Source organism: Fusarium mangiferae (assembly GCF_900044065.1).
Source record: "Fusarium mangiferae strain MRC7560 genome assembly, contig: FMAN_scaffold005, whole genome shotgun sequence".
Lineage (NCBI taxonomy): Eukaryota > Fungi > Ascomycota > Sordariomycetes > Hypocreales > Nectriaceae > Fusarium > Fusarium mangiferae.
The window spans coordinates 1,028,322-1,041,599 of NW_024573925.1; the positions used below are offsets into that span (position 1 = coordinate 1,028,322).

Below are 13,278 nucleotides of genomic sequence, written 5' to 3' on the forward strand. Positions count from 1 at the left end.
TGCCGAGATGCTGGGGAACTGCCAGGCTTTGGAGTGGAGGGGCTCCAGCCTGCGAACTCGAGTTTGTAGGCTGGTTTTCAGTGCATCACTGGTCCCTGCTACAGTAGCGCTACAGGGGTTCTTGGATGCCGCGGCTCGTATCAATCACATATGCTCTGGGCTTTCAGAATTCCTATGTCCTCCACTATCATAAATGGCCTAAGGATCTGAAGAGTCGAGAAAATAAAATAGTCAAAGATCATACCAAGTTTCTCCTAAACTACCTAATCCTTGATACTACTTGGGACATAACCTTTCCATAAGCTTTCTGCCACCCCGAGCCAACGACGTATCACAACCAAGGCAAGTATACCTTTTTGTTTCCCAAACAGCTCGTGTCACCACAGCGATCATATTTCCCATTGATAACAGCTTCATTATGGATCTTCCCCAGATCCATCGACTGGCTCAGCTTCCACTGCCCGGGCCTCTCTTTGCAATATCCCTTCCTGGCGTATCTGCCGCAGCGATGTAGGATCAATTACACCATCAGGCAAACGAAGATGATGGATGGCATCGCCGTGAGATATGATTTCGCCCTCCACTCGCTCGATCCTGCAAAGGAGTTGGTGAGAGTCGCATTGGCCAACATATCCTCGATGAGAATTACATGTGCAGACAACTTGCTGCCATGTCTCAACCACCTCTTCACTGAAATCGAAATCGCGTGTTCCTCGCCATGTGAGAGTCGCTGAGCCATGTACCTTACTGCTACTCTTTTTGTTCTTGTGGAAGATGACCGCACTGGCTTCGTCGTGAGAACAGTGCCAGATCACGAGACTCTTCAAACGCTGCATCTTTTGCGCAACTTGGCCAGCCTTCACCAAAAAGTCCGATATACGGTGCTGAGGCCCTTTCGTCATGAGCGGCGTTGTGAGTACCAGCGATCGGAGTCGAGGCCAGTCACTGAGCGTCTTGCAAGATGTGAAGAAATCTCGAGCATCGATCATGAACGACACAGAAAGATGTTCGAGGTGATGGCTCTTCACGGCAAATGCTTCCCCCAGCCCATATCTTGTGCGGCGGCCGTTTTCTATTTGCATGGATGTACTACTAATGGCCGGGTCTATGCCGCTCCGAATAGCCTCCATGATCTGTTCGTTGAAGTCCTCGAAAATAGTCACTGATCTGACGTGCTTGGGCCATTTGGGAAGCCCATCCTGCAACACTATTGCACAAGAGTGTTAGATACCGGGATATGCCCGTCGTGTCTGCCGTTGACTTACTCTGGTCACATCTTTCACAACTCGATTCAAGTAGATCTGGTTGGTGGAACAGAACCCGCCATGGCTCGTAGTTGATACTCTCGAGATTTGGGAACTGCTTTAGAAATTTGGGGAGCGCGAGCCGGTCGATTTTACGTCGCATTTGTCGGCGGATCACAACCCCTTTGACTGCAGGCACCTTTTGCGGTCTCTCGCCCTGGGCACCTGAGATGACTGTACTGAACAGCTGTTGAATAGCTCCAGTCGTTGGAAGCCTCACCTGCTTCCCTTTGACCCAGCCGTGGCGTTGATCATCCCAGGCTTCCTGCTTCTCGAGAAGATCTCCATCATCTTCGTGTTTGAATCCGTAAAGATGGTTCTTGAAACAGTGATCTGTGTCATTCGGTGAGTACGCATTGAGTTCCAACCTTATATGATGTGTAGGCTCCCAGGCTGCGAGCGCCTTCGATAGCTTTCGTAATGCGTCTTTGGCGAGCTTGCCGTGCTCACTCGAAGAAGAAAAACCCCGACACTGGGGGCAGGTATAGGCAGGGAGCTCGATGTTGAGGTAAATTTGGCGAACGAGGTGTCTTTGCAGAATGATTTTCGACAGGCCTTCGGCGGATGCTCCGTTCAACTCAAGTCGGTTGAGGTTTTTCCTTGCAACAATGGCATGCCATTCTTTACAGACAGTGGACGCACAACTCCATCGTCTTTGGCGAGAGATCTCCTCTAGGATCATGCGGCGGATCTCTGGAGGGAGGAAAGCCCAAGTCGAGCGTCTGGCCTTCTCTCGTGTATGGCTACGGAGCGTCACCATGATGACAGATAAGGTTGGGACATGGAGAAGAGAAGAGGAGGAAAAGCGACAACAGGCAGTTTTGGGGGACCTGTATCTGGGTTTTTAAGAACACCGGATTTATTATCTTAAAGTTTGGAGACACTGAACATGGATCATCAAGTTGTGAGGCTATTGGTACATGGAAAGGCTTCTATGGTTTGTAGATGCTACAAAGTTTCATGAAGAACCAAGAAATTAACATCAGCCATTCAGCTGTCGACATCTTGTTGAAGACAAAATCATCATGGTGAGTGTTGATAGGTCAAGTATTCCACTTACACGAAGCACTTATCTCTGTACCTATGCGTGGAATAAGATGAACTCAGCTACTGTCCCACTTAGATGAACTAACACAAGAGCTGATATAGAGCTAAAACAAACTTCTAAAGGTCTCATCGAGCTTGGTATTTGCTTCATGTTCTGATCCTCCAATAGATAAACGATAGTAGCATCGTCGTGTCTCTCATAAGGCGGTTGTAGGTTGGTTGACAGTTGACAAGGGTTGAGAGCAAGGGCATCTTGTTAGACCTGGCCAGCTAGTGGATCTGTCGGGTTCGCATGTTCGTTTTCGTATCTAGAATTTGCATTATAACCGGGTGGTTCTGGACGCGATGTCTCTTTGCATGTGAAGAGGAGTACCCTGGTTAATATGCTATGCATCTTTGAGATCTTTCATATTACCACGAGTAACTAGATATGTATATACGGTAGCGGGAACTCTTCCTCGTCGTATAAGACCAAGTATAACGAAATGAAAGAGAGACACTTCAGCGTGAACCTATCGCCGTTGGAGGCTGACTATCTCGGCATGTGGCCCTGGAATTGACCATCATCTATGGCTCGACAACTTATGCGACAATCATTCTGTTAGTTATCAATGGTCACTAGTTACGTGACAACTTGGCGATCATGTATAGGTTAGGAGGACTGGATATGTCTGAGCAGCCAAGAAATAAAGCAGAATGCTCATGGCAAGTCATTCCCCCGCATCGAATATGCTACTGGGATAATGGTGTTTGATGGTTGAGACGAATCAGTTTGATCACTTTCTTGGCAATAAAGGGTATAAATCGAACTTCGGAAGATTACTCCATAAGCCTTGAACACTGCCAGCTCATCAATTGCCATTCTTGAAGTTAGTGACAGCTCATAATACATATAACTCCTAATGAGATGATAGCGGTGAGCCCAACTCTCCAAGTGTGACAGCAAATATTGATAAACTACATATATCCTCCCACCTTTGGTTGAAAATCTGTCATGTCTCAAGATTCTTTCGATAACCAAATTCATCTGATTAGTGCTACTTCTTAGTAGAATCGGCCCCTGTCCCCTTAGGTTGTCGTCATGGCCTGCACTCGGGGCTCGGGGTACAGCCCCACAAAGCGACAAGGCTGATGGCCCCCACCTGAACCTGAAGCCTTGCACAAAAAAAGGCTCCGATGCGAGGAGGAATTGATTGACTCATATTCACAAACCGTACAATTCGTTCGACCCAGCAACAATCGTTTGCCTGTTCAACAACGCCGACGCTTCGCACAACGCCTGCGAATTCTATCACTCGAAACTAAACAGAGAATAAACCAGTATCTTCAGATCAAAAAGCATATCTTCTCCTGGCCGATATTTGTGTTTGACTCACAAATCACCCCTCCATTTCACCCCGCGAATCGCAGACATCCCACCCCGGCTTCACTACCTACCCAGCTACGGCCGCCCACGACTGTGACTCCGACCGGTACACCTCCTAGTAGATATGGCCCCTCTTTCTACAGGCTACGCGCCTGATCTCGAGAAATATCTTCGGTCTCTCAAGGGTCAAGCACTGGAATCCTCTGTCGAGAGCCTCATCTGGTGAGACACCCGCCAAGTCCTTTGCCAAGATTCTCGTTACTAAAGTGTTCGTGATACCTTCAGTCTCCTCAAGCGACGACAAATCAAGGGCTCTGAGCCCTGCGCCGTCGCTACAGCTCACATTCTACTCCAAGTCGTAGCCCGATCGAAATGGTTCAACGTTGAGAGCTTGATCGACAACGTCTCGCGTATTGGCCGTCGCCTGGTCGAGGCTCAGCCCAAAGAGCTCGTCATTGCCAATATTGTGCGCCGAGTCCTAGGCCTCATCCGCGACGAAGCTGCCGAGGACAGAAACGAGGGTGCGAGCGAAACTCCCAGTGACGCCCAGATCACACCAACCGATGCTGTCCCGAATCCAGATGCCCTTTCTCACCAATGGCCTCCTTCGACATATGGCAAGCAAGATTCTGCCGGCGACTATATCACCAACAGCGCCAAACCCCCTCCCGCTCGGCCAGGCCCACTCTCCTCTTACAGCTCCGTGAACGTGCCCAAGACTCTCTTCCACCTCCTCTCAGTGTCTACACCCGGCGAGCTCGCGCCCAGCAGCCAGGGTTCGCCCCTAGGTCTTTCAGGGGCATCAACTCCTTCATGGAGGGCCCCTTCGGCTCAGGTTCATGCTTTGAGATCAGAGGTCATCGACGGTATTGAGGAAATCAAGGATGAGATCAGTTCTGTGGACGATCAAATCGCCGCCTTGGCCGATGTTCAAATTCACCCTGGTGACTACGTGCTCATTCATCAACCCTCACCTACAGTCGAGCGATTCATTCTTCGCGCAGCCCTGAAGCGCCGATTCACAGTTCTCATCGCGACCGAGCCACCGAAGAAGCAGACCCCAGAAGTTCCCAATGCTTCATTCCGCAAGAAGCTTGCTTCCGCTGGTATTACAGCGATCAACATCATGAATGGAGGGCTAATGGCATACATGTCCCGAGTGGACAAGGTCATTCTGGGGGCGCACTCGATTGTCGCCAGCGGCGGTGTTATGGCTGATGCAGGTGCTGCAGCCATTGCTCGCGCCGCAAAAGAGCGAGGACGTGCTGTCATCGTCCTCGGCGGCGTGTACAAACTCAGCCCTGTGAACCCGTTTAGCGGAGAGCTTCTGATTGAGTGGGGAGACTCTGCCAGCTTTGTCAACTTTGCGGATGGGAACATGGTGAACAGTGTCGAGGTTCGGACTGCCCTGAATGAGATGGTCCCTCCAGAGTTGATTGACATATACATCACCAATTTGTGAGTCAAGAGGCCGTTGTGCAATGCAAGCAACTAATTTTTATACAGGGGAACACACTCAAGAGATCACTTGTCCAGTCTCATCGCAGATCATTACAAGTCGGAGGATGTCGAATTTTTTCTGAACAACGAATGAGGGAGGAATATTAAAAACCAAAGGACAAGAGAACGTCGCAAAAGTTGTGCCATTCATTCGTTGATTCATTTCTCGGCGTTGAGCGAGACAGGGCTTCCATTATCCAGTCAAGGAGTGAAGGTGCCATAGAATTTGCTTGATAGCACATATCACCAGCGTTTTAGAATTTCAACCATATTGGGTTGAAATCAGCCTCACACAAATTATCAGATTACGCCGCAACCGCATGCATCGTATGGAGTCACATGCGGTGTGTGAAAGCAATGACGACGACGGCCCAAGTCAAGCATAAGTTTAGAGTATTGCCAGAGTGATCAGAGGCCGGGAATGCGGCACCACAGCTGTCAGTTAGTCTAGGCTCCCTCGCTCGGCCGCGTAAGCACCAGCTCGGCCATTGGACGCAGGGGATCCTGGGGAGTCATAGGGCTGCGAACGAGTTGCGTAACCCCCTGTAAGGCTCCCGCTGTAGGGCATTTTCGTATGGAGTTCGGTGATTTGACCAGGCCGTTGAAAGCGTTCCCTCTTTGGTCATGATGTGAGGTGATAGCTGAGGGTCATTACCCATTACCAAATGTTAAATAAAAGATAATACCCTTCATTTCAGGCTGTCTATGATGCAGTCACATCTAGAAAGCTTTCAAAGCTTACAGTAGATTAATCAGTGTGCTATTGTATCACACCATCAGCACTCACCTATCACCTATTCTCTCTCTCCCTCCTCATTAATACCCCTCCCCCTCCTCCTCTCATCATGACAGCTCCATCACCAGCCATGGACTCTTCTACCAGCAGAAGCAATCCTCCATATCTCACAACTGGCCAGGCCCCAGCAACAGCTGACGATGCGCCACCGCCTCCCTACTCAGAGACTGATATCTACTCGACCTCTTCTCAACCCCCGCACTCACCGCATGCTGGCTCCGTCGCCGGCTCCGGGCACGGCCCCGCAGCTGCCGGTGACGATACCGCCTCCCGCATGTCCTCAACTTCGACTACAGAACCCATCTTCACTCCGCCACTTACACCTCACACCGAATCTAATGCCAACGCAACAACACCTACAACGCACGAAATTCCCCTCTCTCCCAGTGTAGCTCTCTACTTTGAGACCCGGCCTGTTCCTACATCAGCGTCTCAATGGGAGCCTCAGATCCACAGCATCACTGTGAAGCCGAACTCTGTGCCAGATGACATTCCTTATCCGGAGAATTGGGCGACTTCATACGATATCACAGCCCAAGATTGGGCCACCTTTGTCAACTTTCTACTCCCTGACCACGATTCCGTCCGGAATGAGGCTATCCTGGGTGAAAAGGGCAAATCAGAAGATGGCTCAGATATCAAGTCATCTTTTGGTGGCGACGGAAGCGTCAAGTCAGAACGACACACAACTGACCCTAATGAACTCCATCGCAAGCGTGCAGAGGTCGAAGCCATCGTGCAACAGTGGAACTCTGGCTTCTTTGCTCCCCGAAATGTCATGGTAAGACTTCAGCCCGAGGAGCAATCGCATATGCCAGGAGGATGGGAGACCACATTCGACGATCCTCCAGTGCAACTCCCACCACAGGCTGGATCATCCTCTCCCAGAGAGGCGATGCCTCAGCGCAGACCTAGCGGCTGGACAGGATCTTGGGGCGGCTTCCAAGTCGATAATGACAGCGTCCGGTGGGGAGACAGATTTGTTGCTGATAGCAACGGGCTTCGCATAGGAAACATTGTTATGGATAGCAGGGGAATTCGCATGAACGGCCAGCCTGTGGGAGCCCCTTTTGGCCCTGGACCATCCCAACCACAACCTCCGAATGCCCGCAACATGCCCCCTTTTATGCCTGGACACCCATCATGGCATCAAGGCCCTCCTGAAGCCCACACCTTTCCTCAGCGAGGACGAGCAGCTAGCCATGGTCATCAAAGACGCCGCTCTCGATCGTCATCGTCATCTTCTTCCTCGTCCTCAAATTCCTCTTCTAGCTCAGAGTCCATTGGTTCTCTCCCTGACTACGACGATCTCAAGGACCAACAGCTACCCGTTTACATCGCTCGTCTACAACAATGGACAGCCAATCCTCTCGAAGTGCGCAGCAAGGCCGACGTCAAGCAGTTGAAAGCTGAACTTAAAGCCTCGAACACAAATGGCATTGCTCCCAATATCGACCGAAAGGCTCTTAAGGTGCAAGGCAAAGCCCTTTCACAGCAATGGAAGACTTTGAAGCGTCAACAGAAGAGGGAACGGAGAGACCGAAAAAGAGATCTTAAGAAGAAGAAAAAGGCTGAGAAGAGGGAGAGGAGGCAGCAGAAGAGGGAAATGAAGTCTGCTCGCAGAGATCATAGAAGGGGTCAAAGAGGCCGAGGCCATGTTGAGACACCTCCTGTTCCTGTGGTGCCTCCTTTCCAAGTTCCTCCCGTTCATGTCCCTGCAGTCAACGTTCACGTTCCTCCTGTCAACATCCCTGGTGTCAGAGTTCCTCCACCCGCTATCGGTGGCTGGGGATGGTCAGGCAGAGGAGCCGGCCGAGGAGATCGAGGCCATCATAGTCGAGGCAGAGGCCGAGGCTGGGGTGGTTGTGAAAGTCAAGGTCCCTGGGGCAGAAGTCGAGGGGGCTTCCAAGGGGGCTGGCCAAACCACTGTTCATTTGGATCTCCTGGTCGAGGCGGTTTCTTTGGTGGCGGAGAGTGGCCATCTCGCTCAGGAGAAGCTCCTCCAGGGTCATGGCCAGCAGACGCCAACAAAGATGGCAGTATTCCGCCACCAGGTGCGGCGTCAGCTGCAAAGTACAACACTGTCTCTGGAATAGAGACTGAGATTGCAACAAAACAAAAAGATCTGGAGGTGAAAGAAATAACTTTGAGTGAGCGCAGGGCGCTGGAAAAGGAGATTGAGGCTCTGACGGAAACGATGGAGAGAACGAGGCTTGAAGCTGATGAGGCTTATGCCAGAGAGTTGGCTGAACAAATTGATGGTTAATGATGATTTTCAGCTTCTTATGTACTTATATGGACAACCATTTCTTGAACTCTGTATTAGTATATATCATCAAAGCGATTGCCTGTCTCCAAACCATCTATATCGAGTTATATGGGCTACATACCTCACTTCGGCACCGCTATCCTGTCTTTATGCTAGATTTCTTCGTCTCAAGTCTCCTTACTTGCATTTTATACATAGGGATGTGCTTGTGATTCACGTTTCATCGTAGTTCTTGAATCCAACCTTTCACTCTTCAGTTGTACAACAGTGTCCCAAGCGTAGACTCATCGGCATCATAACTACTTATCTTCCGGCTACTCATGACATATTTCACCCGGACATCACAACCTTTTTTATCTATCCGTCTATTAAAACACACATTCCCCCTTTTTCCGCATTCTCTTCTCCTTAATGCTTCGAGTCATCCTTTTCCACCAACGAGCCAACGCCCAAGCTCCTCCCCACGGCAACCTTCATCTTCTTCTTCTTGTCCTTGTCCTTGCCGGCTTCAGGATCGCGTCCAACCTCACCCACGGCTTCACCCTCGTCCTCGGCTTCTTCCTCTTCCTCTGCAAGGGCATCGTCGACTTGCTTCTTGATGCCTCCAAGATCTAGCCGCATGCAGAAGGCGTCCTCGCCGTCGGCGTAGTATTTGGACTCGGTCTTCTCGTTGGTGAAGCCGAGGGTGTTTTCGTAGAGATGACGGGCTGCGGCGTTGGAGACACGGACGTGGAGGGAGACGTATTTTGCCTGGAATGTCTCGACCATGGCCAGTTCTACACATGTCAGTTTCTACTCTGGGGCAGTGAGTCAATATACTTACGACTTTGGCGCATCAACTTCTCAGCAATACCCAATCTTCGGTGTGTTCTCATGACGCTCAGACTCGTAATGTGGCCATGTGGAATGCCGTCTGAAGGCTCCTCCTCCATCTTGGCGAGGACATATCCGACAATCTTGGGGTACTCGTAGGGATCCTTCTTGGGTCGCGAGACGTCGACGGCGACGTAGCTCAGTTGGGGCCATGAGAGGGCATGGTAGAGGTAGTACTTGAGGAAGTAGTTCTCGGGGAGGTTCTCGAGGTTTGCGTGCTGAATGAGGGGCAAGTCTGCGTTTGTGAGGAGGCGGATATCCATGGCTGCTTGCGGCTCTGTTGTGAGGCTCAAGAGAATGTATGTAGGTAGGTAGTATTTGGATGTCGACAGAGAATGGTATAGCTTCAGCCCGCTTCAATTCATCAAGCGGAATCGGCCCCTCGATTCACTCGGCGGGTCAACACCTCGAGTTTGCGGTCAAAAGTCAGCCCGGAGGTCGGTAGTAAAGTCCCCCGCGCCGCAGAGGAAACAACCCCACTACGATGCTCTGAAGCAGAAGACCTAGAACGCTAAGCCAGGCACCAATTGACTGCCCCCTCCACTGTAACACCCGAGAAATATCCCCCCCCCCGTGGAAGCGCACCTGTCAACGACAAGCAATGGCCGCCACGGGACTTGGGCAGAAGGTGGACTATTGAGTTGGTGCTTTGTCTCTATTGGCGCGACAATTGCAGTGGGCTCTTGAGTTGTGTCAGTTGTGTAAACTAACGTGCAAGAGGACCACGACAAGAACGGTCTAAGGACATAGATAGATAAATATATAAGGAGATCATCGTCAGTTGTTGTTCCCGTCTTCTAGACGATGTGTTCTTTTTCCCATTGAACTTCAGTTCTTCTGTTGTCCTGATACCCGGCTCAAAGTGCCTCACTTCACCACCGACTAGACTAACACATCACTATCATGGCTCTTCCTCTTACTGGCAAACTTGCCATTGTTACTGGTGCCTCTCGAGGTATGTTCCCTTGCCTTACCTACGGTCAATTGAGCTCTGCTGACTTCAAAAGGCATTGGTCTGTCCATTACCAAGGCCCTTGCTGCCCGAGGCGCAAACCTCGTCCTCGCCTACACATCCGCCAGTTCTGCTGATTCAACAGCCAAGCTTGCTTCTGAGCTGTCCTCCAAGCATTCTATCAAGGTCGTTCCCGTGCAAGCAGATCTCGGCACAGTTTCAGGCCCTGCCTCACTCATTTCTCAAGCCGCCGATGCATTCAGCCCACTGCGCATCGACATCCTCGTCAACAATGCGGGCGTTGCTTATAATGACAAGGTCCCTGACATCAAGGCCGAGGACTTCACAAAGAGCTACAACGTCAACGTGCTTGGCCCTCTTCTTCTCGTCCAGGCCGCACATCCCTACCTACCCACAGACCGCTCCGGCCGTATCATCAACCTCAGCAGTGTGAGCGCAAGTCTTGGTTTTGTTGGCCAGAGTGTCTACGGCGGCACAAAGGCTGCTCTCGAGGCCATGACACGAACTTGGGCCCGTGAGTTCAGCGAGAGAGCTACCGTCAACGCCATCAACCCCGGCCCCGTCCGCTCCGAGATGTACTCTCGCAACTCGGACGAGTTCAAGCGTCTCATCAAGCCTTTCATCCAGAATGCGCCTCTCATGGCTGCTCGTCCCGGTATTGACGATCCCGAAGTCGTCGAGGAGGCCAAGACTGCCGGTGGTCGAGCAGGTGAAGCTGATGAGATTGCTGGCATCGTCGCTATGCTTGCCAGCCCTGAGAGTGCTTGGTGCACTGGTCAAGTCATTTGCGCCAATGGCGGTATGATCTTTGGTATGCAATAGAGGGTTTCATTATGGAGTAAAGGAAAATAGAAGTCAGGTGTTTCTCAAGGCTCTTTTCTAGTAAATTCTACGCAACTTGTACAAACCCATGTTAGCCAGTAATTGTGGTTGCAGTGAAAGTCAACTTTGAGGAATACTGTGATAAGACCAACTGCCCCGCCATTAGTGGGCGGTGACGCAAATTCTGCCACTCCCTCACACTCAGTCTCACAACTCACTTACAAATCAGTGAGTCAAGACTCAACCCAAAGAACACATAGAGATACCATGGAAACAGGACAAACAGACTCCTCTGATCCCTTCGAGGATGTCCTCAACCTCGAAGAGCGCTTTTACTCAGAAGGCTACCAACAAGGCATCAAAGACGGCGTTCAAGCGGGGCGAATTGAAGGACGATCTTTTGGTATGCAAAAGGGCTTTGAGAAGTTCCTCGAGGGTGGCCGTCTTGCCAGCAAAGCCATCGTATGGGCGAACCGAATACCACACCAGGACGGTACTTCCTCAAGAGATACTTGCACGTTGCCACCACTACCCAGGAACGCAAGACTGGAGAAGAACATCAACACTCTGTATGCTCTCGTAGAGCCAGATACACTTTCGACTGAGAACTCGGATGATGCGGTTCAAGATTTTGATGACCGGGTGAAAAGGGCACAAGGAAAGGCCAAGATTGTCGAAAAGATGGCGGGCAACGGTGGAAGAGAGGCAGCGGGAGCATCACCAACATCCTGAGAACATCGGAATAGATTCGGAGTTTGGTTTGGCGTATGAGGGCTGATATCAGGGTCATCGGTATCAAAGACTTTCATGTTTGAAAAAGGAAAATCATCTGCATTGTCAATGGAAATTCTATACCCTCACTACCTCATAATTTGTATCCACGGCCACCCTCCTCGCTTCTAATTTATTTGAATGATCTGCAAGGGTATCTGCAACAGTCAGTACATCTTCTCTTCACAAGTCACCAGCATCTGCAACGTACCCTTCACCATAAGATGTCTCTGTCACCTCATACTTGTGTACATCCCACTTTCCAGTTGCCAAGGTCTGGCCACTGGGCAGAGGAGGCATGCCATTAACGAACACATCCTTGGTCGCGTCGGTCGCCTTCTCGAGGGCCTTTGCCAAACCAGTCTCGGATTCCTGCTTGACAGCCACGAGCTGCTTCTCACCAGCCTCACCGATGAGCTCGACCTTGGGAGCCGCGGCGCTGCCGACAGTAAGGAGCTGGGCGAACTGAGATTGGTTGACAACGCTGAGCTGGGGGTAGTTTCGGCGGTTGTCGCGCTTCCAGTAGGGGTTGTCGGCAATGTCGCCGGCGGGCAGCGTAACGGGGTCGTCGTACTCAAGAGGAGGGTTGGCGCCGGGCGTAGGGTTTCGGAAGTGAGGGTTCAGAGGGACACCGTTGGATCGCTCAGGGTCGATGGCCAAGAAGCGACGGAAGGCCTCCCAGATGCCCGTCGACTGGAGAGTTTGCTTCTGTACGACAGAGGTTCTATTAGCGGTTGCATGTCATGTATTGGTTTTCATGATGGATGTGTGCGAGGTTATTCGAACGTAGGGGCTGCCATCGAGGGGCCATTGGGAGGCATTTGGTTCGGAGGTGTGTTCTTTGGTCGTACCTTGGCGATGCTGACCACGTTGCTGGCGGCTTTGGCCGCTTGGGACGACATGATGGCGGTGGTAGGCTGATGAAGGCTGTCGTTGAAGTTCGGGTGATGGAATCGATTCCAAGTTGAAATGGCGTCGTGATTATTGGCTGACCAAGTTGGTTTAGCCGAGGCTCCACCGAGAGACATGAACTACCCTATAGACTTATGTGTTGCTTCCGCATACATGGTTTTGGTGTTATAAATGACTATAGAATTTTATAGTGTTACTATTATGTTGAGAGTTAAGCCCTTCTTACAGCGAGGTATGCTGTGACGAAAGGGGACTGCTGTACGTTTGATGCCTACTGCCATGACAACAACGATACCGCAGCTATCTGCTACCTTCGAACTGGCTATCTCGCACTTTGTCTTCGAGCTCCTATGTCACTCATTTGTGAAAATGAAAAGACTTGCCCTAAAATGAAGCTTGGACCATAAGAAACAACTGTGCCATCAAATTATGGTTAAGGATATGTTCCAATGGCTGTCATTTCCACGGGGAGACCTAGTCATCGAAGACTAAATAGTTCTCAATGCATCATCGAACCCATACCATAATCTGAAGCGTGAAATGTTGTAATCACCCGTGTTACTACTGGTCTATGAACCTTTTGAATCTGCAGCAAGAAACGAAAACAAAAACCCTTCAAACAAGGCATATCACAAGTACCGATTG

At 50.7% G+C, this 13,278-nt stretch overlaps 6 protein-coding genes across 6 annotated transcripts; 3 read left to right on the top strand and 3 right to left on the bottom strand.

Annotated features, from left to right (window-relative positions):
* Window positions 1-416: 416 nt before the first annotated feature.
* FMAN_07282 (uncharacterized protein) lies at window positions 417-2,064 on the bottom strand (the record flags this gene model as incomplete). The annotated part of the gene is made up of 2 exons (XM_041830885.1): window positions 417-1,207; window positions 1,266-2,064. 2 exons carry the CDS (start codon window positions 2,062-2,064, stop codon window positions 417-419), a joined length of 1,590 nt encoding a protein of 529 aa, XP_041681504.1.
* A 1,777-nt stretch (window positions 2,065-3,841) lies between these two features.
* FMAN_07283 (uncharacterized protein) lies at window positions 3,842-5,311 on the top strand (the record flags this gene model as incomplete). The annotated part of the gene is made up of 3 exons (XM_041830887.1): window positions 3,842-3,939; window positions 4,003-5,175; window positions 5,224-5,311. 3 exons carry the CDS (start codon window positions 3,842-3,844, stop codon window positions 5,309-5,311), a joined length of 1,359 nt encoding a protein of 452 aa, XP_041681505.1.
* A 772-nt stretch (window positions 5,312-6,083) lies between these two features.
* On the top strand, window positions 6,084-8,279 carry FMAN_07284 (uncharacterized protein; the record flags this gene model as incomplete). The annotated part of the gene is made up of 1 exon (XM_041830888.1): window positions 6,084-8,279. One exon carries the CDS (start codon window positions 6,084-6,086, stop codon window positions 8,277-8,279), a length of 2,196 nt encoding a protein of 731 aa, XP_041681506.1.
* Window positions 8,280-8,690: 411 nt separating this feature from the next.
* FMAN_07285 (uncharacterized protein) lies at window positions 8,691-9,418 on the bottom strand (the record flags this gene model as incomplete). Its single annotated transcript, XM_041830889.1, has 2 exons — window positions 8,691-9,058; window positions 9,106-9,418. 2 exons carry the CDS (start codon window positions 9,416-9,418, stop codon window positions 8,691-8,693), a joined length of 681 nt encoding a protein of 226 aa, XP_041681507.1.
* Window positions 9,419-10,058: 640 nt separating this feature from the next.
* Window positions 10,059-10,950, top strand: FMAN_07286 (uncharacterized protein; the record flags this gene model as incomplete). Its single annotated transcript, XM_041830890.1, has 2 exons — window positions 10,059-10,110; window positions 10,163-10,950. The coding sequence occupies 2 exons, from the start codon at window positions 10,059-10,061 to the stop codon at window positions 10,948-10,950; spliced, it is 840 nt and encodes a 279-aa protein (XP_041681508.1).
* Window positions 10,951-11,854: 904 nt separating this feature from the next.
* FMAN_07287 (putative NADH dehydrogenase (ubiquinone) 29/21K chain precursor) lies at window positions 11,855-12,623 on the bottom strand (the record flags this gene model as incomplete). Its single annotated transcript, XM_041830891.1, has 3 exons — window positions 11,855-11,879; window positions 11,933-12,429; window positions 12,573-12,623. 3 exons carry the CDS (start codon window positions 12,621-12,623, stop codon window positions 11,855-11,857), a joined length of 573 nt encoding a protein of 190 aa, XP_041681509.1.
* Between the last annotated feature and the right edge of the window lie 655 nt (window positions 12,624-13,278).